The sequence below is a fragment of the Mchenga conophoros genome, linkage group LG22 (genome assembly GCF_057382185.1).
Source record: "Mchenga conophoros isolate Kocher_MC1m ecotype Shallow Benthic linkage group LG22, M_conophoros_male_GT1.1, whole genome shotgun sequence".
Lineage (NCBI taxonomy): Eukaryota > Metazoa > Chordata > Actinopteri > Cichliformes > Cichlidae > Mchenga > Mchenga conophoros.
The window spans coordinates 29,583,939-29,610,771 of NC_140546.1; the positions used below are offsets into that span (position 1 = coordinate 29,583,939).

General features: G+C 39.8%; 1 protein-coding gene across 4 annotated transcripts in view; it reads left to right on the forward strand.

The window, feature by feature from the left end:
- trappc9 (trafficking protein particle complex subunit 9) overlaps positions 1–26,833 on the forward strand; it is a 230,048-nt gene that overhangs the window by 98,234 nt on the left and 104,981 nt on the right. For all 4 annotated transcript variants that reach the window (XM_085262049.1, XM_085262050.1, XM_085262047.1 and 1 more), the window contains one exon: positions 23,115–23,257. In XM_085262049.1, the coding sequence (XP_085118175.1) occupies positions 23,115–23,257 (143 nt within the window). The remainder of the gene's footprint in view (positions 1–23,114; positions 23,258–26,833) is intronic.

A 26,833-nucleotide genomic window follows, 5' to 3' on the forward strand; every position in this document is an offset into this window, starting at 1 on the left:
ACCAAAAGGCATAATCATCATGAGCTGTAAGTAGACAGAAAACCCGCTCACTGCGCAGTGTCATTGGATTTGTTCCTACAAGCCATTTATTTCCCTGTGCTTCATTTACCTGTTGGCACTACACAGTCGTCACTGATTGTGGTTTGAAATCCTGCCTGTGAACCACAGCTGTGCCCATAGCACCTTTACTTTCCCTACTTTATCAGCATATGGCTGCCTGTTGTCTCCGGGCTGCAGCAGGTACATCGCTCGTGCCTCAGTGCGAGTTGACGTGAGGAAACATGAGCGGGGAGAAATGGGAAAATAGATGGTGTTGGCTGGGGGATGTGTCACCAAGATGTAGTGTGGACGCCTCCAGAGATTTCTAGATTTCTTATTATATTTTATTTTGCCTCTGTTTTGCTCTTTGCTACAAAAATGTAAGCAAGACATGCTATAGACTCTTTCATGCTCCAGGTAGCGGTTTGATGAGCTCATAATTTACTGCATTTCCTTCTATATAAAATACAAACAAAACAGAACTACAGTTGAGTGTGAGCCTTGTTTTTTACCCCCTTTTGGTTGTTTGCCTTACACGTAGCTTTTTCTTTAAAGGTTAGTGAATGCATCACTCATTAAGTTAAACCTCTGAGCTTTACCCAAGTGAGAATCGTTTATATTTGAGCAAACTGTGAAAGGGAGAACTTGATTTCCTCTGAGAGTCATCAAGCCTGTTGCTTCAGAGGAAATCTTTAGAGCCTAGTTGCAACATGCAAAGGGAGCACCCATTTCTAATAGCAGAAACATGAGTCGTCTTATTCAGTATTAGCTCTTTCATCCTGGCTGTGCTCGTATATAAATGCACAGGGAAGACTAGTCGGTGTCATTCATCTTTTCCCCGATGGCCTGTCACGGCTACGTTAGTGCTAACGCTGTGATTTGGGACCTCCTGTCTCTAACTGATGGCCAAATGATCTGGTCCATTAAGACATGTTCCCCAGGGACATCTGAGTTTTGTATTCTTCTTTCTAATTACTACTCATGTAAAATGCACAACTCTGTCTGAGCTCCCAGGCAGCTTTTTATTAGCTAAGCAACAGTTGGTCGACTGGCTTGTCCCCATAGGTCTTTGGATTTCAGAAAGATTTCTTTATTGGTATTTTTGTCTTCTATCTTTTAATAAAAGAACCTAAACATAAGTATATGTCATATTTAAAGTGATGGTGAAGAAATAGAATGTGCAAATAGGATTTAAATGGTAAAAATATTTCTCAAATCTGAAGTCAAATTTGTGTAAAGATTAACCTTTAGGCCAAATTGGTTCTACATAAAAACCAGGGAGGTTTAAATGGAACCTGTTACACTCCAACACTCCACTTTGGCAATTTGTTAGTTCCAGTCATACCAGAAGTATATAATGAATAGAATATTTAACAGACCAGAATGTGACGTGAAAGCTACAGTTGTAAGAGTTTTCTTTTACTGCACTTTATGGACTCCTGTGAAAATACACCCATGATTTAAAAGCTTATAGAATCACGTGTAGCCACAAACCTCTCTCTCACACGATCTTTGTTACAACGTTGCTTCAGTTCATTGAGGTTTGTGAACATTTGTTTATGCACAGTTCTTTTAACTTTCTACTACAGCATTTCAGTTGTGTTGACTTTGGCTGAATCCTCTTCTTGATCAACACTTCAATGTTTTTTGTTTTTTTTTTCTGTGCTTGGCATCATCTTCCTGTTGCGTTTCCCAATTTTAGCCAAGCTTTAGCTTGACATTGACTCCAGAATAATTTGATATATGGAGTAGTTCAGGTCCTTTAAGGTCCTGTGGCTTAAAAAAACAACCCAGATCATTACCTACCTATTTTCTGCTGTGCTCATGATCAATCTTCTGCTGCATTTAGCTGTTGGTCAGATGGTCTCACATCTGACTCTAGAATATTTTGCTATACTGATGTGTTCATGGTCATCTCAATGATCGGTGCCCAAGTCCTCTAGTGGCAAAACAAGGCTGACTCGTCACACGAAACACAGCAGCTGTTTACATTGTACAGACAAAAAAAATAAAATAAATAAAAGCACCTCATCTAGCACCTAGCACTACTGATGTGTGTTACACATCAGTGAAATGTATGAAAGTACCTTGACGTAAACTTTATGGATGTTAGAATGGTGGATAAAAGCGGTGCATGAGCAGCATAGATCTGAGCAAGGTGTTTGCTGTCTAACCCATGTCATCCAACCCAACTTCTGAAAAAAAGTGACAGCCCAATTAAATATGGAAACATTTACTTTTAAGTTAATGTTTTAATTGGCAGGTTATGAATTAGAAATGACCTCCTACAGCAAGGAGGAGTAACAGGCCCAAAAATATCAAAGACAGCACAACCCGCTGTGATCAAGTAAATGAAGCTCAGTGAAAAACCGCCCCAAGAAGGTCACAGTAAAGTTTTGTTTATTAGCTTGGTGTTCATGTGTTCGTTTGTGAGTGTGAAATTGTTGGTATATGCAAGCCTAGGGGGTGAAATTAGTAGAGAATCAAGCGTTTAATCATGCTTGCTGGACTTGAATCCATGTGTGAAATCCAGTGAGGCAAGCCAAGCGTGGCTCCATATGCTGCTCGTGGTCAATGACTGAACCGGTGTCAATCAGATCACCTTTGGATGCACCAAAGTCACCCTCAACAGGATGTTTGTGTAGCAACTGTGCTTCTGACAGGTCTTTGTTGGCGAGTTATTTGTTTATATTTAGTGTGTGTGTGCATCAGCATGCAGTTTATAATTTGCTCTCAGCTCTTCAAAGCAGGTTTCACATCTTTGTGGTCGACTGCTGCTGATAACTTATAAGAACAGCAGTGGGGGTCCAAGGTGCGATGAGAGGCTTCTTCTCGTAGTCTCTCCAGCTGGTAAATGGTGTGACACCTGTACTGGACCACAGGGTTACATAAAGGAGCAGGCGTTTGGTGTCTGAGGCACCCGTGGGTCGTCTGTTTACTTCTGATCACACATGAACAGAGGCAACACTGCGTGTGTGCAGTAGCCAGCCTGCATCTCATACAGATGCAACTCTGTCCCTGAGAAAATGCAGTGCTGCTGTTCATCCTCTTTCCTTTCCTTACATGACTCACAACCTATAATCAGATTGAACAGTATGTAAGCGAATTAGTCAACACTCCGACAACAAATCAAATTACTCTGGATGAAATGGTTCTTTTATCATCCACAGGAAGTACTTACACTCATGAAGCAGAAACACCTGGGTTTGCATTGTATGAGTAAGTGCCCAAATAATATTGACAATAGCTACGGATTAGTTTACTGTCTAAATTTAAGACCCTGTGTGTAGAATTCACAGGCAACAGTTGGCCACAATAATAATAGCGATTACGAGAATCATTATAAAGTTGTAACTACTTTTTATGAAACTTGGTAAATGATTATTATATATATATATGAAACATAGATAGTTCTGTTTGAGTAACTGAAGCATGTGAAAAATCTTAAACGTAATGACTTGATTAAAGATTATTCATCTAAGAGTGTATACAGAAGTGGCACAGCAGCATTGTTCCATTGTTACAGCTCCATTTTTGGAGGACCATGATGACCCTGGTGTTGTAGCCAGTCAGGGAGCTGTGATTTTAAATATTTGCACAAGCGGTACGCAGGCGTTTCCCTGGTAACCGGGTGTTGTTGGGTGAGGATGCAGAGAGAGCGAGAGAGAGCGGATTTGTGAGCAGGGACAGTCCTGAAGGGTTTCAGCGAGCTCAAGAGGAGAGAGAAGCTTTAATTGGCTTCTGATTTTCATGGGACTGTGTGGACTGCATGTCCCTCCTGAGGATGTCACTACCTCAGCACTCATGTAGATTTTGCACTGCAGAAACTGAAACGGTGTAGCATAATGTCTGGTGCTGTTTTCATAGCAAATCTGCAATGTCTGTGTGTGGTTTAACATGCAAATCACTCACATTAGAAACTGTCATGCATCACAAATGTGGTGAATGTGGTTCTAAATGGCAAGATTGCACAATTTAAAACTCTTTCCCTCTTTCTTTCTCCCCTTCTTTCCCCCAGTCAAGTCTGTCCCGTATTCAGTAAGTGAAAATAAAATAAACAATAAAAGGTGAATCAAATGGACCATTACGGCAAGGCTAGGATGGTCAATTTGGTAAAGTAAATCCGTTGGGCATCTTTCTTTGCCTTTAGACAACAATTCTGATGGCAAAAGAGCCAAACGGGACAGGCCAAAAAAAAAAAGAAAAAAAAAAAAGAATGTGGTTCTAAATGGCAAGATTGCACAATTTGAAAGAATTGTTTTTATTAATAATTCTACCTCTGATAGACATTTTATGTATTTATTTATTATTTTTTTGTGTTTATATGCTGGGAAATATTTAATGAAAGTTTAAAACAAAATTGGTGTGTCATCTGAATGTTGCTGGTAAAGTAATTAGATCACCCCCAAGAGTTTGCAATAATTACCCAACAGTATCCACAGAAGACTCTTTTGCTACATGAGAGAGTTTGCAGTTTGACACTGTTTGCAGGCACAACACTGTTAGAGGTAGCATTTGCCAGAATAAAGGCAGTTCAGGGTGGGATTTGATCCTAAAAATCCAATTATCCCTCCATGAATCATTTTTTTTGTCTTAAAAAAAAAAAGTGGGGTAGTGCAGAGCAGAGATGGGCAGTAATGCGTTACTTGTAACGCGTTACTGTAATCCGATTACTTTTTTCAAGTAACGAGTAAAGTAAGGGATTACTATTGCAAAAACGGTAATCTAATTACCGTTACTTTCCCGTAGGAACGCTGCGTTACTAAAACCGTGATTTATCTTTTTTTTTTTTTTTTTTGCGAGAATGTCTCATGACAGTGACGTAAGCGAGTGCAACGTTCATGACAACAGCTGTGTGCAGATCAACAATGGATAAAATGGAGTGCGGGAGAGCGTATGAGCGTGCAGCGTTTAAAGCGTGGAAGCACTGACCTTACTTTGAGTTTGATTCCATAAAAAGTGACAAAAACATTAGCGTCCATCGTGCGTGGGAAGAAAACTTCTTTTTACAGCGAAAAAAACCCCTAAACTTCCAAGCAAGCACCGAGTGCGCTACAACGTAATGGGAAATTCAGAGAAACTCGCGGATTCTTCCACTGACTGCTGCGGCACACCTGCATCAGGGTAAACCTCCGCCTACCCTACTCCTGCTTTACAGGTGAAAATAGAGTGACAGGACCGCTAGTCTTTGACTTAATTTATTTTCTGCTGTGTTTTACTTGCATCTATTTGAAAGAGTGAGTGCAAACACAAGAAATATATATATTTTATGTGCTGGAATGTGCAGAAAATAGGTTTAAATATTAAACAAATTTCTTCCAGTAAGAGAATGTTGCATATAGTTAAATTTTTGCTTGATGCATAAAGTTAAAAGGTTACAACTAATAAAACAAGTTTTAAAAAGAGACTTTTCCATTTGATTACATTTTGTATGATGGATTATGTAGAAAAAGTAGAATTGGGCTGAAAGATCTATCACTTTATTACCTATTCAGGTTGTAAATCGTGTTTTTAAAAAGTAACTAAGTAATTAATTACTTTTGAAAATAAGTAATCAGTAAAGTAACAGGATTACTTTTTTGGGGAAGTAATTAGTTACTGATTACTTTTTTCAAGTAACTTGACCAACACTGGTGCAGAGTGAAACTGCAACGCAGGTACTCATTGTATTTTCAGTCATGAGCAATGAGACATGCCTACAGACGGCCTCTTACGAGGTGGTTTCCACTGGACCTGACTGTTTTTCCAGTAGCTAATGCTTAATGGTGTTTTTCCTCATTCAGTCATCACTAAAAAAATAATTAAGCTGTTTTAAAAAAAAATGGGTAATGTAATGTCTCTGTTAGAGGGGATTATATTCTGTTGGAGATTGACATCTGCAGACCCCATAAGTCTTTACTGTTATACTTTTCCCAAGTTTGCTTGAAATCCACCTCATCAAAGCATGTGTTTTTGGTCTGCAGGAGGATAGAGAGTCATTTCTAGTGTTATGCAATTAGGATGGCATGGTGGGAGTAAAAAAACATTCGGAAAGGGTGTATGGGAATTATGTCAGATAAATACCAGACAGAAATAAAGATATTAATTGTGGATAGACCTCCTGCCACCCGTAACAATGTGTGGGCCACAATGAAGAATAAAATTCAGTGGCGAGGTAATAGAGCTAACAAACTGCTGTTCGGTTTTAGGCTGCTGAGTTGTGAAAATGGAGAATAAATTCACATTTGTAAATGAAATGTGAAATTGTAGGTGACTGTAAGGGATGTAAGGTATCCTTTTTTTTTCAGAACTTGTATTGTATCTATTATTAGCCCTTATTTATATTTATTGCATATTATATCAATATTTAATATGCAGAGTTATGTTTACGATGATGAATGAGTAATGGGGAAGCCGGCCCCAATAATTTCAACAGATGGTTGCAACAAAGTTGCATGGGCAGTGACACCTCAGACCCCCCTTTATTCAGACCCCTGGAAGAACACAGGCACGATCAGCATCACACCAGCAGTGTAAATCTGATTAGCGAAAATATAAACTAAACTATAGAAACTATAAATATAAAAGACATGAAAGCAGGATATTAAAAGCAATAGGAGCTAAATGAGCTCCTGATATAGAATTATTGTGGTACGTTTAATAATGTATAATAATTTGATTACAACTTAATATCCACTTGATGGCAGTTATGTCATTGTAAAGATGATTATTAACATCACTACGGGCTTATGTTGCTGCTTTTCCCCCCTCTCACTGCATGTCACAGTGACAATCATATTACCGGAATGATGCAGCTGCCGGAGGGAATTTATGTCATACAGTGCTCTTCACATTTTGTGGCACTGTTTCCGCTCTCCTCCACTTCCTATAATAACTTGAGCTTGACATCTCGTAACCCCCCTCATCGCAGATTCCTCATAGTTGGGAAGGCTGCTCACCCACTGTTTGAAATGTCTCCCATCCTAATTGCCACATCAGAAGCAAACCCTAACTGTGAGGGGGTGCAGAGCGTGACATTATAAACACCGCGGGCAGAAATGTCAGGACCATCATTAAATGGATCTGCTCTGGACTCTTCCGCATAGGCTGGCGAGGTTTTTCGGCAGGTTTCGGAGCCGGTGAGGTGATTATACCATGCTATGGCAACTTGTGTGCCCCCGGGTCATCTTTCTTACCAAAAAGTACAGGTGAATAAATAAAACCTTCCATATTTTCCCTGTCAGCAATGCTAGCTATTTATGTCTCCATGCAGCGTGTTTGTTACAGAGTAGTTTTAGATGCCCTGTCCCCCATCGGCTGTCAAATCAACAGACTGGTTCACAGCGCCTTCTCTCCTCATCGTCTAGCGATTATTACAAAGTCATTACACCACTGGGCCAATAAAAACATATTCACTCTTATCAGTCCTCCTGCCCTCTCCTGAATCTGTTGCCAACAAGCTCAGCAGAAACATCTTAATGTCAACTGTGTCAAGGCCATAAATTGTTTGACAGTGCCTTTGCAAGCATAAAATTCAGACAGCACAGTAATCTCACATTCTCCTATTGTTGCCAGCATGTTGCGTCAAGTGTGACGCCATCATACGCTGTCTTCAGTGATGAAGAAGAGCACTCAGCATCAGTTTCTAAGTGTCTGCAGGGCATTTGGCAACTTAGTCCTGTCCGATATTTGATCTGGATTTCACTTCAGCTGTTTAACTCTTCACTATTTCTCTGTAAGTTGTTCGCCCTCGGGTGCCCAGCTGATTGGCTCAGTGATTGACACCCAGGAACACACATGAGACGCAGTCCTAGCATCTTTCCAAATGAACATACTGCATCTGAATGCCCTCAGGCGATTTCTCAGTGTCCCGCCGAAGTCGAGGTCAGCAGGCAACTTAAACAGCTCGCTTCCCTGCCACTAGGCAGATGCAACCGAAGCAGGGGTCAAGCCTCATTTTAAGGACAATTAGACACGGAGGCTACAATTTCATCTCATTGTTAAAGTACACCGTGACCCTCTGTCAACCCTGCGTTCAACCACCTGCCCCAGATATGATGGAAAATCTGAAAATAAAAGATGACTTGGATTCCAGATAATAAAAACAAGAACAAGATCAAGTTGAAAAAGTAAATGTTTTCAAACAATAATAATCTTTGATTTATGCCATTTCTAGGTTTGTAGGTCTAGGTCTGTGGAAATAATGTGGTGAAAGTCTCTTTCTGTGTGCTTGTGTCTGCAGTTACTGCCATTAAATTAGTGTTAATCTAACATTGTTTTTTTTTTTAAAGGAAATAGACTGTGGAAGACAAACATTCATTCTTTTTGAAGCATTTGTTTTTATTAAACTTTACCCAGTATGTCTGAGATAAATGAACAAAGACCTCCATATAATATACAGTGGGATGCAAAAGTTTGGGGAACCTTGTTAATAGTCATTATTTTCCTATATAAATCGTTGATTGTTACAATAAAAAAAAATGTCAGTTAAATATATCATATAGGGGGGAGACAGTGATATTTGAGAAGTGAAATTAAGTTTATTGGATTTACAGAAAGTGTGCAATAATTGTTTAAACAAAATCAGGCAGGTGCATAAATTTGGGCACCACAAAAAAAGAAATGAAATCAATATTTAGTAGATCCGCCTTTTGCAGAAATTACAGCCTCTAAACGCTTCCTGTAGGTTCCAATGAGAGTCTGGATTGTGGTTGAAGGTATTTTGGACATCAGGTTTGATGGCTTCCGAGCACGGACAACTCTCTTTAACTCACACCACAGATTTTCAATAATATTCAGGTCTGGGGACTGAGATGGCCGTTCCAGAACGTTGTACTTGTTGTCAAAGGAGCTTGGAAAGAAAAGCGTCTGGACTTCTTTAAGTTGCTTGAAGACGTTTCACCTCTCATCCGAGAAGCTTCTTCAGTTCTAAGGTCAAATTGTGGGGAGTCCCAGATTTAAACCTAGTGGGAGTGACCCCCCACAGAGGGACAAAAGGACCCCCTGATGATCCTCTAATTGCCTGAGCCAAGGTGTGAAACTGGGTGTGGGTCCTAATCAGCCAGGGTTTCGGGTGTGTTCATTGTGAAACCTGGCCCCACCTTATCATGCGAATTCCTGAGGTCAGATGGCCCAGGATGTGAGTGGGCGTTAAGGCGTCTGGGAAGGGATCTCAAAACTGGATTATAGATGGCAGAGAGTTGGTGTCATAAACCACCGCCTCTGTTCAAAGATGGTTGCTCACAGTGGACATAGATGGCTTCTTTCACTCCTCTTTCAAACCATCTGTCCTCTCTGTCCAAAATGTGAACATTGGCATCCTCGAAAGAGTGACCTTTGACCTTTAGATGCAGATGGACTGCTGAGTCTTGTCCTGTGGAGGTGGCTCTTCTGTGTTGTGCCATGCGCTTGTGAAGTGGCTGTTTGGTCTCTCCAATGTAGAGGTCTGAGCATTCCTCGCTGTACTGTACAGCATACACCACATTGTTAGGTCTGTGTTTAGGAGTTTTGTCTTTCGGGTGAACCAGTTTTTGTCTGAGCGTGTTGCTGGGTCTGAAATGCACCGGGATGTCATGCTTACTCCCACTAGGTTTAAATCTGGGGCTCTCCACCATTTGACCTTAGAACTGAAGAAGCTTCTTGGATGAGAGGTGAAACATCTTCAAGTAACTTAAAGAAGTCCAGACACTTTTCTTTTCAAGCTCCTTTGACTACGATGACCTGGATGACTGAGAACCTTCACAGACATGTTGTACTTGTTCCTCTGCATGAATGCCTTAGTGGATTTTGAGCAGTGTTTCGGGTCGTTGTCTTGGTGAACGATCCAGCCCCGGCGCAGCTTCAGCTTTGTCACTGATTCCTGGACATTGGTCTCCAGAATCTGCTGATACTGAGTGGAATCCATGTGTCCCTCAACTTTGACAAGATTCCCAGTCCCTGCACTGGCCACACAGCCCCACAGCATGAGGGAACCACCACCATATTTCACTGTAGGTAGCAGGTGTTTTTCTTGGAATGCTGTGTTCTTTTTCCTCCATGCATAATGCCCCTTTGTTATGCCCAAATAACTCAATCTTAGTTTCATCAGTCCACAGCATCTTATTCCAGAATGAAGCTGGTTTGTCCAAATGTACTTTAGCAAACCTCAAGCGGCTCTGTTTGTGCTGTGGGTGGAGAAAAGGCTTCCTCTGCATCACTCTCACATACATCATCTCCTTGTGTAAAGCGCGCCGAATGGTTGAACGATGCACAGTGACTCCATCTGCTGCAAGATGATGTTGTAGGTCTTTGGTGCTGGTCTGTGGGTCGACTCCGACTGTTCTCACCATTCGTCGCTTCTGTCTATCCGAGATTTTTCTTGGTCTGCCACTTCGAGCCTTAACTTGAACTGAGCCTGTGGTCTTCCATTGTCTCAGTATGTTCCTACCTGTGGAAACAGACAGCTTAAATCCCTGAGACAGCTTTCTGTATCCTTCCCCTAAACCATGATGGTCAACAATCTTTGTCTTCAGGTCATTTGAGAGTTGTTTTGAGACCCCCATGTTGCTACTCTTCAGAGAAAATTAAAAGAGGAGGGAAACTTACAATTGAGCCCCTTAAATACTCTTTCTCATTACTGGATTCACCTGTGTATGAAGGTTTTGGAATCAACAAAATGACAACAGTGCCCAAATTTATGCACCTGCCTGATTTTGTTTAAACAATTATTGCACACTTTCTGTAAATCCAATAAACTTTATTTCACTTCTCAAATATCACTGTGTGTGTCTCCTATATGATATATTTAACTGACATTTTTTATTGTAGCAACCAACGATTTATACAGGAAAATAATGACTATTAACAAGGTTGCCCAAACTTTTGTATCCCACTGTACATGTCTAATGAGTAAGATTAAACCAGGAGGTGGTGGAATGAAATGCACTTTAAATGAAATCTTAAGGAATTGAGTGACCTTAGTTAGGTCAGATTGCTTAGCTTTTCCTAATAAGGCTCGACTCAGAGAGAGACCAATTCTATACCTATGAAAGTGTTCTGATCTCGTATGTTTTCATTCTTCAAACCATTTGTTGGATTGAATGTGATAGCAACATATCCACAAAGCCAAACTAGTGTTTAATAAAAATGTCAAAAACTAAGTTAAAAAAGATTGCACGATGGTATTAAAAAACATTACCCAAACATGGCTGTGTCAATATTGTTACAACTGGTACAATAATAAGAGCATTTTAAGTGGCTGAGGTCGTGATCTGTTAGCATACCCTTGTTCATTATTTTAAAGAGGGAAGGGATTATTCAAATATGCTATTTATTAACAATCATAGGAGAGAAATGTGGAATTTTCTGCCACTAAACAGTGTTACAAAAAGAATTACCGTATGGCAAATGAACAAATGGTTTTGTGAAAAAGGGCATCTGATGTCAAATGTCAAAGCAAAACATGCAGATCCATCCACTGTGGTGACCTGCTGGGAAATAAGGGAGCAGCTGAAAGTTATCATTTGTTTTTCAGAGTACGTCCTCTTTCTGTCTGCTTTAAAGGCACTGATTGCAGGAATTGCCCTGTTACCTTTCAACCATGAACAGGTCCCAGAGAAATCCAACACACCTGTTTAAAAAATTTTTTTTAAAAAATTATAATTTAGTGTTTTACTTTTTTATTAGTCCTTGGCTGCTGTCATGGATCCTGAGCCACATTTGTAAACTGAGTCTGAAGCAGCAGAAGATACCATCCTGACTGTTTCATGTAACAAAGAAGTGTTCACCGTTGTTCTTCTGGGAATGGGTGACCAAATCATCTGTATGCTGCAAAGAGCTTAATCTCATTCTGACAGAAGTGGCTGCTTGTTAGAAACAGTGCGTTTGAGTTGTCAGGTACATTCCCCACAATCCATCTGCTGCTGATGGAGAAGCTTTAAGAAATATCAGTAAATACATCCAAATCTCATGGAGTACTGAGTGATGCGGTATGTGAGACTGGGCTGTGCTGTGACCAAAAATATTTATCACGACATACATCTGAAAATTTGCGATAACGATATAACTGACGATATAATTGACACTAGACAAAACACTTTACAACTCCACAACTTTATTAGTGCAAACTCCCCCAAAAACCATCAATGTATTTTCACTTAAACAAGCAGCTGTTTTTTATGTGCATTAAAGTTATATAAAAATGTAACAGTGCAAATGCAAATTCTTTGCTAACAGCTTAACCAAAAGACCTTTCCAGTGGAAACTGGCTGACATATCCTCAGCATAACCATGTATAATATCCAGAAAACTTAAAAAGAGGTTATACACACACAATACGGTAATATTATGTGGAAGCGCAGTACGTATCACTCCGCGAGGCGCCTGCCTACGATAGCTGTAATGCTCCGACAATCCATCAAGCGGTGCGGCTTCGTAGCTCAGCAAAGTCGTACTAAAACATTTGACAGATTTTCGAGCGCCGTGCACATAAAATCGTTTCGAGGTCAGTAAACACAACCAGAGTTCATACATAAGGCACATGGGATTATAAGGGGCACTGTCGATTTTCAGAAAAACCAAAGGATTGATTTTAAGTGTGACGTATTTTCCAAACAACACGGTAATAACGACGGCCCGCTAGCATGCACTACCAAAAATAGTGCCTTGTTGTGTATCTGATGGACGAAAGCTAAACCAGTTCCACACCACTGAAGTTGCAGCATTTTTACAAACCAATTCTGGTTCATTTCATTCAACGATCCGCTTTCGCCCTTCTTATTCTCCGTTGCCGCCATGCTTTTTCCGCCATGTACGTATGAAAACAAAGGGACTGCGCATGCGCGTTTTACCCATATTCTATCGCCATATTTCATTTTCTTATCATTGCTGAACATTATACCGGTATTACCGTGAACGGTATGATATGGCCCAGCCCTACCCTAACTTATACGGTGAGGTGTAGTATAGAAGCTTCACAAGGGACTGTGCTATCTCCAGTCCTGTTCACCTTGTATGTCTCAAATTTTGAGTACAACTTAAACTTAGTACAAATCTATAGAAATAATCGGATGATTCTGTAGTAATTTTATGTATAATTGATGAGCAGGAGAGGAATGCAGAGCATAGGTGTATGACCTGGTCATGTCGTCTTGAGAGAAATCATTTGGTTCTGATTTAGGGCTGGGCGATATGACCTACAATTCATATCTCGATATTTTTTAGCTGGATGGCGATATAAGATATATATCTCGATATTTTTTTTAAAGCCATAAAGTAAGAACAAAAAGAGAGTTCTTAGTCAAAGCTGTGTCCCAGATGTCACACAGGCACTTTTATTAACATACAGCGTAGATGTACATGAAAAAAAACTACTCAAAAATAAATTACGAGCATTTATTAAATAATAATGCTCCATAAATAAAAGAAAACTGTTGTTTTTGTGCATAACAAAGAGACGCTGAGCATAATAACAAAGACAGATTTCACAGCTGCTCTGTAACCAACTCTACTGTGTGACTGACAGCCTGGAGTTTGAAATCGTCTTTGTAACCATGTCTCTTAACAGGTGCCATTTATGGTCCTTATACACACACAATACGGTAATATTACGTTGAAGCACAGTACGTATCACTCCGCCAGCCTCCGGACTACGGTAGCCGTAATGCTCCAACAATCCATCAAGCGGTGCAGCTCCGTAGCTTACCAAAGTCGAACTAAAACATTTTTTGACAGATTGCTGAGCGCCGTGTTTCACATAAAATCGGTTTGCGGTCATCAAGCACAACCAGAATTCATACATAAGGCGCGCTGTCAACTTTTGAGAAAATGAAAGGATTTTAGGCTGTGCATGGCGTTAGCGTGATTAGCTCGTTAGCGTGGATTGCTCGTTAACACGTTGACGCCGTCCAGCCCCACGCACGGGGCGATGCGCAGTAACTCGTTAACGGAGATTTGCCGTGTCCATCTTGTCGCTGCCTGCAGGTGAAGCTATGGGGGAGGAGGGGGAGTTGTGTTCAGTGAAGGAGAGGCGAGGCCGAGTAATGTTGCGTAGAGACAAAAGTGGACGAAAGAGAGGCAAACTTGCGGCTCCACAAGTATAATTATAGCATAACATAGACTATATCGATATAAAGGATATTGTCACATCTTATATCTCGTATAAAAATATATCGATATTTTTAAAAAGCTCGATATATCGCCCAGCCCTATTCTGATTGTAAATCATTCAGAGACATGGTGATTGACCATGGAAGGATGTGGGAGAGTTTCATGGCTCCCATCTGCTTCCACAACACACTGAACTGGGAAACCATTGCAGAGGTTGTCTGTGAAGGTTCTCAGTCATCCAGGTCTTCGTAGTCTAAGGAGCTTGGAAAGAAAAGCGTCTGGACTTCATTAAGTTTCCTTGAAGACGTTTCACCTCTCATCCGAGAAGCTTCTTGAGTTCTAAGAACAATTGGTGGAGAGCCCCGGATTTTAAGCCCTATGCAAGTGTCCCCAAGAGGGTCATGGATGCCCTGTTGATTCTCTGCCTAATCACACAAGCCAAGGTGTGAAAATGGGTGTGGGTCACAATTAGAGATGGCACGATACCACTTTTTTTATGTCCGATACCGATACCGATATCATAAATTTGGATATCTGCCGATACCGATATGAATCCGATATAGTGTTTTTTAATCAACAAAACTGTTTTTTAAATATCTTGCTGCATTTTGTATAAGTTCATACTCAAGTTTAAAACAACAACTACACTAAAGCTATTCTGTTATACCTGTATGCAAAAAACAAAAAAATTTCATAGTTCAGCAATACTGATCAATCTAATAAACTTAAACCTACACCATCCTCCCTATTCTGGTATTTTAAAGAGTACTTAGCGTAAATATTAAGCAACCTAACTAATAGGGTTCCAACTCCCAGCAACAACAAAAATAAATGAATAAAAAATATGGAACCACCCCTAACGCTCCACCTCATGATGCTTAATCGACGTAATCAACCTTAATTTGATGCAGTGTGAAAAAAAAAAAAGCACAGAAATCAATTATTTTTCAAGAAATATTAAATAGATTCAACATCTTTCTTCAACAAAATTGCAGACTGCACAGATGGTACCTTCCCAAAGGAAAAAGTACTATAGCTTACTAGGGTATATATATTAGACTTAATAGTCACTATATACAGTAATTGACTTCTATTCATTTTACATCAAATTAAAACTTTGGGTGTAAGATTCGGATAATTATTTATTAAAAGCTAGACATTTTAAATGAGAATAAGAAAGAAAAGTATGTCTTTGTGCCCCCTTTTCCCTGTTAATGCCCTATCGGCCCCCCTGGCTAAACTTTGCTAGATCCGCCCCTGCACAGTTACCAGCGTCAGCTACGTAGAAAAAGATCCTCGAGTAGAAAGTAATAATAAATAAATTCTAACAACAGCTTATCAAGCTTAAACGTGCTGCTGTTGTTCAGCCGCTGGTTTCCTCTGTCTGGTGCAAAGTGGACCAAAAACAAACAAGAGAGACAGACTCGCGACAGAAAAGCCGATCAGCTGATCATTAAGCAGTTTCATGATTGAAGTAGCAGCCAGAAGAGGCAGTCGCTCCATATATCGTTTGGTAAGCTTAACGCAGGAATGCTTTACAAACATTCAGAGATGGACTTACACACTTGCTTTACTTCTCTCGGGGATAACTTTGTCGGAGATGAAATGCCGGGTTGCTAGCGAAGCTCCACATGCTATCCAGACCACCGACAGGTCCCACATGCCACAGCCGCTCTATCACGTGATGCATACTGCTCCGACGTGCTAACGTTCTGAGGCGAGTTACGGCGTGTTGCAAGTTTTGTGAGGTGCTTTCGTGATATTTAATGGATCGGATTACATTTTTTATTTTTCTCCGATATCCAATCCAGTAATTTAGGTCAGTATCGGACCGATACCGATACGTAATATCGGATCGGTCCATCTCTAGTCACAATCAGACAGGGTTTCGGGTGAACCCATTGTGAAACCTAGCCCCCACCCTGTCATGTGATTTACTGATGTCAAATGGCCGAGGATGTGAGTGGGCGTTAAGGCGTCTGGGAAGGGATCTGTAAACTGGATTATAGATGGCAGACAGTTTGTGACGTAAACCACCGCCTCTGTTCGAAGATGGTCGTTCACAGTGGACATAGATGTCCTCTTTAACTCCTCTTTCAAACCATCTGTCCTCTCTGTCCAAAATGTGAAAATTGGCATCCTCGAAAGAGTGACCTTTGTCCTTCAGATGCAGATGGACTGCTGAGTCATCGCAAAAGTTGTGTCAAGCAATGCATTTTCTGCTCAAACAGAAGAAAAAGTGAAACAAACAACACATTAGTCACAGAATTCTTTGCATTTTTGACTGTTGATTGTTCTTCAAAGCATTAGAGACTTCAAAAATTGATGTTATTTTTATTTCATTGACTATACGTGTGCCTTGAGTGGTAATTGCATTGTGTGCTTGACTATGCTGTCAAGGAACTGCGTTGGTATTGAATCCACACTGCTTAAATTGATATTGATTACCTGAGTAAGACAGCCTATAAGTGAATTTTCCAAAATGTTGAAGTCCTCTAAGAAACACCAAAGCATTGCCTTTGTGCCAACAAACATCAGTCAATAAACCTCGTAAGTTTGTGCATTTTTGAGAGTCCCCATTTCTGCCTACCTGTCACTGTGATGCTGCTTCTTAGTATTCCTGTCAGGAGATGTGTGGCCATGCCATAATCTTCTCAGCACGATGCGTCAGGGTCTTTATCTCCATTCCAGTGCATTCAAAAAGCCTTCAGTTATTTGTCTTGTCTTCTCCTTTTTTGTTAATCCATTATGTGTCGGAGTGCGTGTGCACATCCATTGTCGAACAGATGCTGTATTTTGTGTTGATGAACACAGAGGATGGTCTTATGGGGTTTTGTTGTGACACAACACAGCAATGTGGCGTGATGGCATTCAAGGTAAAAGCCAATCTGCCATCCGTGTCCTGTCTGCAGTGAGTAAGTGTTTTTAAAAAGATTTTAAAAAAGGCCAATGAAGACACAAGGCAATGGTGGTTTTCTGTAGTACATTTATATTAATTTAAACCAGCTTAATTGTGATGTTATTATCAAGCATGTAGAAAAACATCAATACAGGCATAAAAATGTGTAGGAATGGTTGCAAATTGGTTTCTAAAAATGTAAACGGTCTTTTCGTGTCATTGCTGGCATAAGGTTTGCAAAGATGTTGGTGCAAAGAAAACACCCTGTTTTCTTCTCTGTCTGGATATGTAAGTTTATTTTGGTAAGATTCACCATTTTTGGTCCCTTTTTATATTAAGCTGTTGAACAGTAGTTAGTAGGTTGTGCAGAGGTAAGCATTGTCCTGTGTCCACTGACCTGTGTGGATTTTTTACCACCAAGTCACAGGTGCAGAGTGAGCAATTATAAATGGCTTAGCACAAGCTAGATAGCAATAATATTAACTGCCAGCTGTTATCCTGAATCATTTCTATGTCATTTGGTTCCTTGCACTCTCACCAAGGTTTGAAGCGAATAATCAGCAAAAACGATCTTCAAGGTCTTTTATATTCTTCAGCTCTTCTTAGAGTTAAGATCTTTGGGTTTAGTGTGGAGCCGTTTTTACACATTACTGTACTATTATTCCGATGGTAATCCGAGATGCCTTTTTATTTTTCACATATCTCATTGTGTGCTTGTCTTTGAGAATTACGTCCTTTGATAGTGTTTTATTTTGCAGAGACTGAGACTCTGAGACGCATCTTTCAGACACGATAACTAAGGTCTGGATAAAAGCAATCAAATATTAAAGCCTTTACTCAATCTAAATATAGTTTGCAAGTTCTCTATTTGTAGAGTTAATTCAATTATTTTAAAATATGTAAGAGAACTGATTCATTTTTATGAGATACGTTAACCAAATGTATTGTTTGTTTTAAACTATTCACACTAACCCAATTCTGAAAGACTTTGGGCACTATGTAAGATGTAAATAGAAATAAAATGCAATCATCAACCCACATTTTATTCACAACAGAAAACGTATCAAATGTTTAAAATAGAAAATATTACTGCTTTAATAAAATATGAGCTCATTTTGAATTAGGTGTGAGTAACAAAAGGTTGGAAAAGTAAGTGGTACTAAAAAAAAACAGCTGGAGAAACATTTTGTAGCTCATTAGGTCAACTGGGAGCCGGTCAGTAACATGTCTAAGATCCTCTTTTTACACCTGAGAGTTTCTCAGAATTACAGCTGGATGAAAATTAATTAATCTGTAAAAAACCTGTTTGCAAATTGTGACCAATTTCAGTGTAATGTTCCTCTACATAAATGTAATGTCTGTAAATCTTAGCAAAATCTAGGGAAATCTCTGTGGGCAATGAATAAGGCTGGAAACCAATGTTGGACATATGTGATCTTCAGGCCATTGGGCAGTGCTGCATTAAAAATGGCCACAATTCTGTCATGGGAAGCACATCGAATAAAACAAACAAAAGTCTGCATGTATGGGGATATGTATATATATTGCCTATGGATATATAGTTTACACATCTGGAAAGACACCATTGGTACACAGTTCTTCGAGCATTCCAGCCCTCTTATATTTCAGCAAGACAATACTGAACTGTATACTGCATCTAGCACAACAGCATGACTTTTTAGTAGAAGAGTAGGTAGTAAGCTGGCCTGCCTACAGTCCAGACCTTTCACCAGTTGAACACGTTTAAAGCGTCAAGAAACAAAAAGTATGTGAAAGATCAGCCAGAACTGTTGGAACAGTCAGAATGGGACGACTTTACTCTCCACTCCAGCAAGCTGGTGTCCTCAGTTTCCAGGTGTTTATGGACTTTTTTGAGAGACACCAATTTGTTTTGAGACGCGTTGCTGTTTTTGCACAGCTGAAAAGTTGAACTCAAGTGTAGTAAAACTGACTAGAACTAAACTGAATTTATTTGGTTGCTTATTGTGGCTAATCTTAGCAGTTACACATATGCTAGTGTGGTGATCATTGCAGATTTACAGGTTTAGTGTCACTTTTAATATTTGTCACTGTTATTTCAGTTCTGTCAGTATTCCTGCTTTATCCTATTTCACAAAAGGCTGATAACCATTCACTAGAATAAATTAACTGAAGCTCTTTTAATTTATTTCCTCTTGCTTTGCCTTTTTTAAATTTTTTTGCTGGTCACGAACTACGAGACTTTAACCCCCCCCCCCCCCCCCCCCCCCCCCCCCCCACACACACACACACACACACACACACACACACACACACCAAATACAACCTCTAGTTGTCAGTGATGGTGAACACTTTGGTAAAGTCATTGCTCAAATCTGGGCATTCTCACTGATCATGATGTTTCTATGCATCTTTGCAGCCAGGCATTGTGTTGTGCTATTAAAGCAGTGTGTTGTTACTGGCATGCTCCTAGCACAGCCAGCTCATTACAGAAGGACGTATTTTTAGCATGGTGTGATTGGCGTTTAGTCCTAAGAGGGCCAAGAGCAGAGCGAGAATTGAATGAACGAGGAGCTCAGGGGCTGGCCCTGGACTGAAGAGAGAATCAGAGTATACAATCGCTGTTTGATAGTGTCGCTGAGACAATCGCTGATCCTCGAGAGGATCATGTTGAAGTTATTAGTACCACATAGGCAGCCACAAGATGACACTTACGTAACATAGCAACGGGTCGGCTTGGAGGAAAAATGACTTGCATATCTTTTTATGTCTCACTGTTAGAAATACTCACTATAAACAAATATGTTGCAATACACTGTCGAGATATGAAGCATCGGTTGTTTGTTTGAATGAAGCATTTTGTGTCCCAGTGCAATGTTATGGCTGTTTGATGTGTTTAAAATAATTTTGACAACAGACGAGTTCTGCTGCAGAGCAAAGCTTTAGATAACGGTGTTAGGAGGATAAAGTTGTTCTTTGTTGGAGGAAAACAAGTGAGAGAAAATGTGGACTTATCCTGGAAACTGTCTACAACCGGTTTCTCTACTCAAGGAAGCAGAGGGAATTTAGTCAATCAATTTAAATGAGATTTATATCAACATGCTGTTCCTTTCATTCTGCTGCCAGCACAGCGTGAGTCTGTCTCTTCTTGGAACTGTAAGACAGCTGTTCTTCGTCCAGATCCAAAGCAGACTGGCTCCACCGCTTCACTTTCACAGTAGTAGTAGAGGACGAAAGTATTCGGAGGATATCAGAGTTTTCATTTGCAGCCTTTGTTTTATTTTGCATTGGATCACAAGGTTGGACTTAAAATTAAGCATTCTGATGCTGTTGATATGATACTAAGACCAGGGGTTTAACAGCACATTATTCTAGGTGTTTGGTATTTGAGTACACTGATCTGCCACTAACAGATGGATGACTTTCAGTGAAGTGTAAAGTTTTTTTTGTCTTTTTTTTCTCTTCTTGTTCTTCCACTCGAAGCCAAATTAGTGCAAGAAACACAGTTTCAGGTCATGTGTCATTTAAGACAGTTTTGGCTTGCATGCATTATTTTAAATATACATCAATGCATTTATGTACAGCCCAGTAATAAATCATAGGCTTCAGCTGTATTACTTACATACTGTTTCCGTACCTTGTCTAGTATAGTTATTTATTTGTAATTTAAAAGTTAGTGACCTTTGTTACATTTTGTCAAACCATCACTGTTTTTGAGACTCATTGGGTGATGTGATGTATGACCAACATTCCAGGATCCAGCCTCTGTCAGTGCGCCCCAGGGCAGCTGTGGCTACAATGTAGCTTGTGTGAATGTGTGTGTGAATGGGTGGATGACTGGTTTAGTAAAGCGCTATACAAATACAGGCCATTTACCATTTACCACTGTACCATGTGTTTTTATAAGTCCAAAGACTTCACACTATACTGTTACTGTCCATGTCTTATTCTGTCAGTCCCCCCATAAACTAGTTATTTTTTATGTATAAAGATGTAATGTTCATTACTGTGAAGAGGATATTGTGACAGACAGTTTTGAAAATAGGAGTCAGGTGACTGCTGCTTAAAAATAACAAAGTTGTGCATTTGCTTTAAGATCAAACATCTCAAAGTTGATGCACATATCTTAATGCAGTAGCTGTGATTCCATTTGAATGAGTTCACTAATGAACAACACATCATTGCAATTTGCCCCCTTATATTATCCACCACTCCATTTAACATTTTCTTACTTTTTCAGGTAATTTAACTCATTTTTAATTAACCTGAACTACTTGGCAGATTAAGCAAACACCACTTATTACTGTAATCATGTCAATTTTTACGTCTGCTTCAGCATGTGTGTATGTAAAGCATAAGACAGCGTCATTAGAGCTCTCTCTGGCTGATTGTGGCGTTACACATGCAGTCAGACTGTACTAAATATGATTTTTTTTTTAAATGCAAGAGGAAGGTGAATAAAAGACCAACCAGCACCTGTTTGTCAGTTTTAGTTAGTGTCGAGTCCTAAGTGAGCATGTCTGGAAAGCATTAGCATTAGCAAAGCTGAAACGTATGTTTGTTTGTTGAGTTGCTTAGGTCTTGTTTCATTGACCTTCATGTTGGTCAATGAAATCATCTGGTTGTAGTAATGTAATGTAGATTACACTGTTGCAGTGTGGGAAAGATTATGTTACAATTAAATAAGACAAAATAGATGAATTCGCTTAGAAATATCTACTCATTTTGAAATGTCTGGTTAAGCTGGATGAAAATCAACTCGTATCAGCTTCATGATATTTAGGTTTACTAACTTCTGTGAATCTGGATAATTTGGGGGTGTTTAACATTGTTAATGTTCTGTTGAACATGTAAGGTTACAAAGCTTAATACTAAGGCACACCTTAGTACACTCTTCCTTATTCCTTCCTAAAAACTGATGGAGTCCCATATGTTTAATGTTTAATCCACAGTGGGGTTCTCCCCTTGGTGGTGGTCCTGAGAGCAACTGATCTACCCTATAATAATAATAATAATAATAATAATAATAATAATAATAATAATAATAATAATAATAATAATAATAATGTCAGTCTTTAAGGGTCACATAAGCCAAGGTGTAAGTCCTTTGTGAAACACTGCTCCCCACCCTGCCATCATGTGAGTCATTAAGGTTACAAGGGTCAAGTTGTCATTTTGGGTTCAGTCGCAAGGAAAGGCATCTCAAGACGGCATCATCGGTGGCTGAGAGCTTCTGTCACAGGCAACATAACAGGACAAGACTGAGCTGCACATCTGCACCCAAAAGAGAAAGGATACTCTTTTAAGCATGCTAATGGTTTCATCCTAAGGGGAAGATGAATAGCTTTCATGGGAATCCATGGCGCCATGGAGGGCATTATAATGTATAAGGAAGAGTGTAGGTTTGTAGAACATGAAAATATACCAGAACGTGAAATAAAGCCAGAACCGTACCAGATAAGTGTAAGTTTGGAATTAAGCTGTCGAATGTACAATAATAATAATTCTCTCTAATGTTGTTATCTCTCATTGCTCAGTGGGCTCTGCTTTGTTCATTAAGGTTGTAATAGGTCAGCCGTCTAGCCAGCAGGCTCCAAATCATTCCATTTTGGCTCTCAGCCTCCACAAAAGTGGACAAAGAGCGAAAATAATCAAGGAATCAGTGATTTTTTTTTTTCTCTAGAAAGGCGCAGCCAGTTCCTCCATCAGCAATTTTCAGAGAGATGATATATGCTGCATAAGAAAAAAAAGCAGGACCTTGGATGATCCTTTTACCCTGTTTCAGCCCCATTGCCTGAGTCAGCTAGTGCTCGCTCACCATAAACTGCCACTTTTAATTTCCCCACGCTTCGCCCACTTGGCTGCTTATCCTGTGGCCCTTCCTCTCTCCCCAGCACAGAGTACCTTTGAGTAATTCTGTGTGTCCAATCTCCACCACCCTCCCCCCATTATAGTGGCACACAGCCAGAAAATCCACGCTTTTTCACCCACACTCAACACCTTCTCCTCTCAGTTTTAGGATGTGACATGTTGTTCATGAATCATCTGTTTTGGAGTAACTTTGCAACACCTGTGCCTGCTTGTTTTAGTTTGTTTTGATCTACATTTTTTCCCCTCGTCTGTTCTTTTGCAGACTTTGGAGGCGGTGCTGAACTTCAAGTACTCGGGGGGAGCAGGCAAAGTTGAAGGCTACTACAGGGAGCTGTCTTTGGGTGTCCATGTTGATGTGGAACCTTCAGTGTTTTTCACCCGAGTCAGCACCCTCCCTGCTACCAGGTAACTATTAAAAAATTGTATAGCCTTTCTGTTTTTTATGTTTATTTTACTGTAAAAATCAAAATTTTTACATAAAGAAGTTTATCTAAAGAGTGAATGTGGGGTCTGCAGAGACTGGTGGGCTAGTTTGGTGAACAACAGGATAATAATGAGAAGATAACCATTTATTTTTATTGTACTGACATACGTAGTACAAACTGTCCCACATCGCCTCAAAAGCGCAACGAGAATGTCTCATGACAGTGACGTAAGCGAGTGCGACATTCGTGACAACAGCTGTCTGCAGATCAACAGTGGATCATATATCGAGTGCAGGAGAGAGTATGAGCGTGCAGCGTTTAAAGCGTGGAAGTACTGACCTTACTTTGAGTTTGATTCCATAAAAAGTGACAAAAACATTAGCGTCCGTTGTGCGTGGGAAGAAGTTAAGTCTGAGTTCAATGGTTCTTCCTCAATTTTTGATCTTGTGACTTTCAACTTCCATGCAGCTTTTATATCTTACCGGGCTATTCGTGTAACCTCATCATTCAAACAGATAAAATAACAATACTAACTCAACATTAGCGACTGCAGTCGCAGACAAGCAATGAATAATAACCTATCACAGAGCTTCCCTTGTCACAGCAACTGTTGATAAATCTCATTTTTAAAGCTTCATTTTGCGTCATACACAGTTTTCTCTCTTGATTTGGGGAGCAGATACTGACATTCTCTTTAACCACTGCAGCAGCAGCCCTGCTATGACACTATTGTTAACCAAACCCGAGGACATAGAGATGATATTTTCACAGATGGGTCAGATAGGAGCAGGCACACTGAATGGATATTCATGGCCTCACATATCCTCACCCATCCTCACCCACTTTTATTCCCTGGTCTGTCTCGCTTCACTTTACTATTTTAGTTCCCCCAACTGTCGTGAAAAAACTCCAAGCAAGGGAGACGGATCATAGCAGAGTAATGGCCACTTGAGGTGAATCATTAGCAGTAATAATATCTGCAGTTTAAGCCATCAATCTTGGCACTGTGCTGATAGATGTGCTGCACCGACTGTTATACCATCACCCTGTCATCACAGCCCCCTCTCCCTTATCTCTATAGCACCCTTAGCTCTCTCAGCCTCACAGCTCTATTATACAGTATCTATTGGTTATCAACTAGATCTGAAAATATTTGAAATGTGCTGAAATTGAAAGGTTTAGAAATGTTTCAGTAGACTGAGTCTTAAAAACTCCTCTAAAGTGAACTAACCTTTTTCTTTCTTCTTATGGAGAAAATTTATTATGGCTCAATTCCACATTTACTGACTCAGTGGGCTTTATATCTTCAGTCCTTGGCCCTCACCAACCCAAAAGCAAGGTGCTCAAAAACCGCAGTGCATATTAACGTGCAAGAAGTCTCCTCACCCACAGACAGACTGTACTGTTGACATAATGTGTGAATATTTGGCCCCTTTCCATGTTTGCATGGAGAGTCTCGTGCAGAGCGTGCTGTATTTTATATCTGAGTTGCTTAAGGTAAATTTAGGATTGGGATTTTTAAATATATAATAAAGATATTCATAAAACGTCTTTAGCACAATACCTTGAAAACTTGGCTAGTACCAAAAACTAGCATTAAACACTTTGTCAGATTTTTCTTACTCATTGAGTGATCAGAACATTGAAATTATTCGATGTGGTTAGGATAGTTGCTTTTAAAAGTGTTCATTTATTGGAATGAGAGGGGAGATGTTCAGAATGAGTGTGTCCCAAAACTCGGCCTCTGTCTTTACCTTTAGCTCTTTCTCATTCTGAATGTTTAAAGCCGAGTTTTGGGTATTTCTGATTTTTATGGTGGAATTACTTGTAATAAGATCGTCTCTTCAGCCATCAGATTTTCTTTTTAGAGAATGATCATCCTCAACCTACAGGACCTACACTGTCGTCAAACGTCAAATTATATCAGAAACATAATGATTCTCCTTCAGCTGCCTGTCGTTGCTCTCAATTGCAGTGCTATTTTCAAAGAGAAATGTGCACAAACCCTGTGCTAACGCTCTATGAATTTTGTTACTACATCACTTCCTCATTGCCCTGCAAGAACGATGCTCTTTCATTGAGTAACTGTTGTTAACTTTACTCAAAGAAATATGGTTAATAGAATTAGACCAGCCGCACCTGCAGGCCTAATTACTGCCAGACCTGTTAAATCAAATCACTTAAATAGAACCTATCTGACCAAGTGAAGTCATCCAAAGATCATTAAAAGCAACACATCGTGCAAAAGTTAAAGAAACTCAAGAACAAGTGAGAAAGAAAGTATTGACATATATCAGTTTGGAAAGGGTTAAAAAGCCATTTCCAAGGATTTGGATTTGAAACGGTGGTAAGCGTGGCATCCATTGGAGAGTTAAAAGTAAAATCTGTTACTGACCAGAAAGAATACAAAGAGTAGTAAGAGGAAATCCCAAAAAGTTGATTCCATTCATCTGAACAGAAACATTTCGTCACTCATCCCAGTGACTTCTTGAGACTCGAGAGGATGAGGAAGAAAATCAACATTTTGGGATTTGCCTAAAAACATCATGATGATCCCTAAAACTGTTGAGAAAAGATTTTGTGGACTGCTTAAGCAAACTTGAACTTTTTGGAAGGTTACATCATGTGTAAAAACTAACACAGGATTTCATAAAGAGAACATCATGCAACAGTCAAACATGGGGGAGGTAGTGTGGTCTGGGGCTGCTTTGTTGCTTCAGGACCTGGACCACAATTGAGGGTACCATGAATTCTGCTACCAGAAAATCCTGCAGGAGAATATCCAGCTATTAGTTCATGTCCTGAAACTCGGGCTCGTGTTGGTATATGGATATAAGTTTAATTCCTACGTTTTTCTGTATTTTACTTATTCGCATACTATAGATGAAAGTTTGTCTATGTGGCTAAATCTGACATATTTACATGATGTATTTAGGTGTGAATGTCGATTAACTTGAATTGTCCTTATAAATAAACAAACTTGGATTATGCAGCAGACGACGATTGGAAACACACGATCAAGTCACCCTCTGAATGGCAAAAAAGCAGAATGAAGGTTTTGGAGTGGCCTAGTCAAAGTCCCGACTTAAATCTAATTGAGATGCTTCCTCCACAGCGATGTGAAAGAGTCATTGCCGGTAATTTCAAATGCTTGATTGCAGTTCTTGCCGCCAAGGGTGGCACAACCAGTTATTAGGTTTTAGGAGGCAATTACTTTTTCAGACAGGGCCAGATAGGTTTGGATAACCTTTTTCCTTTAATAAACGAAATGATCGTTTAAAAAGCGCATTTTGTATTTAGTCGGGTTAGCTTTGTCTTCTATTAAAATGTTTCGATGATGATCTGAAATATGTAATTAATATAAAAACAAAAACATCAGGATAAGTGCTCTTTTTCACAGCTCAGCAAACTAGGTGTTAGATAGAAGTCGGTGCCGCCAACTTTCCTTTCTTACTGTGTTAATAACATGCAGCACCAAACATAGGGGGCACCTGTGTTTGAAACGACCTTTGACCATCCACTGATGCATCACTGTTACCATTTAACACTCACAGAG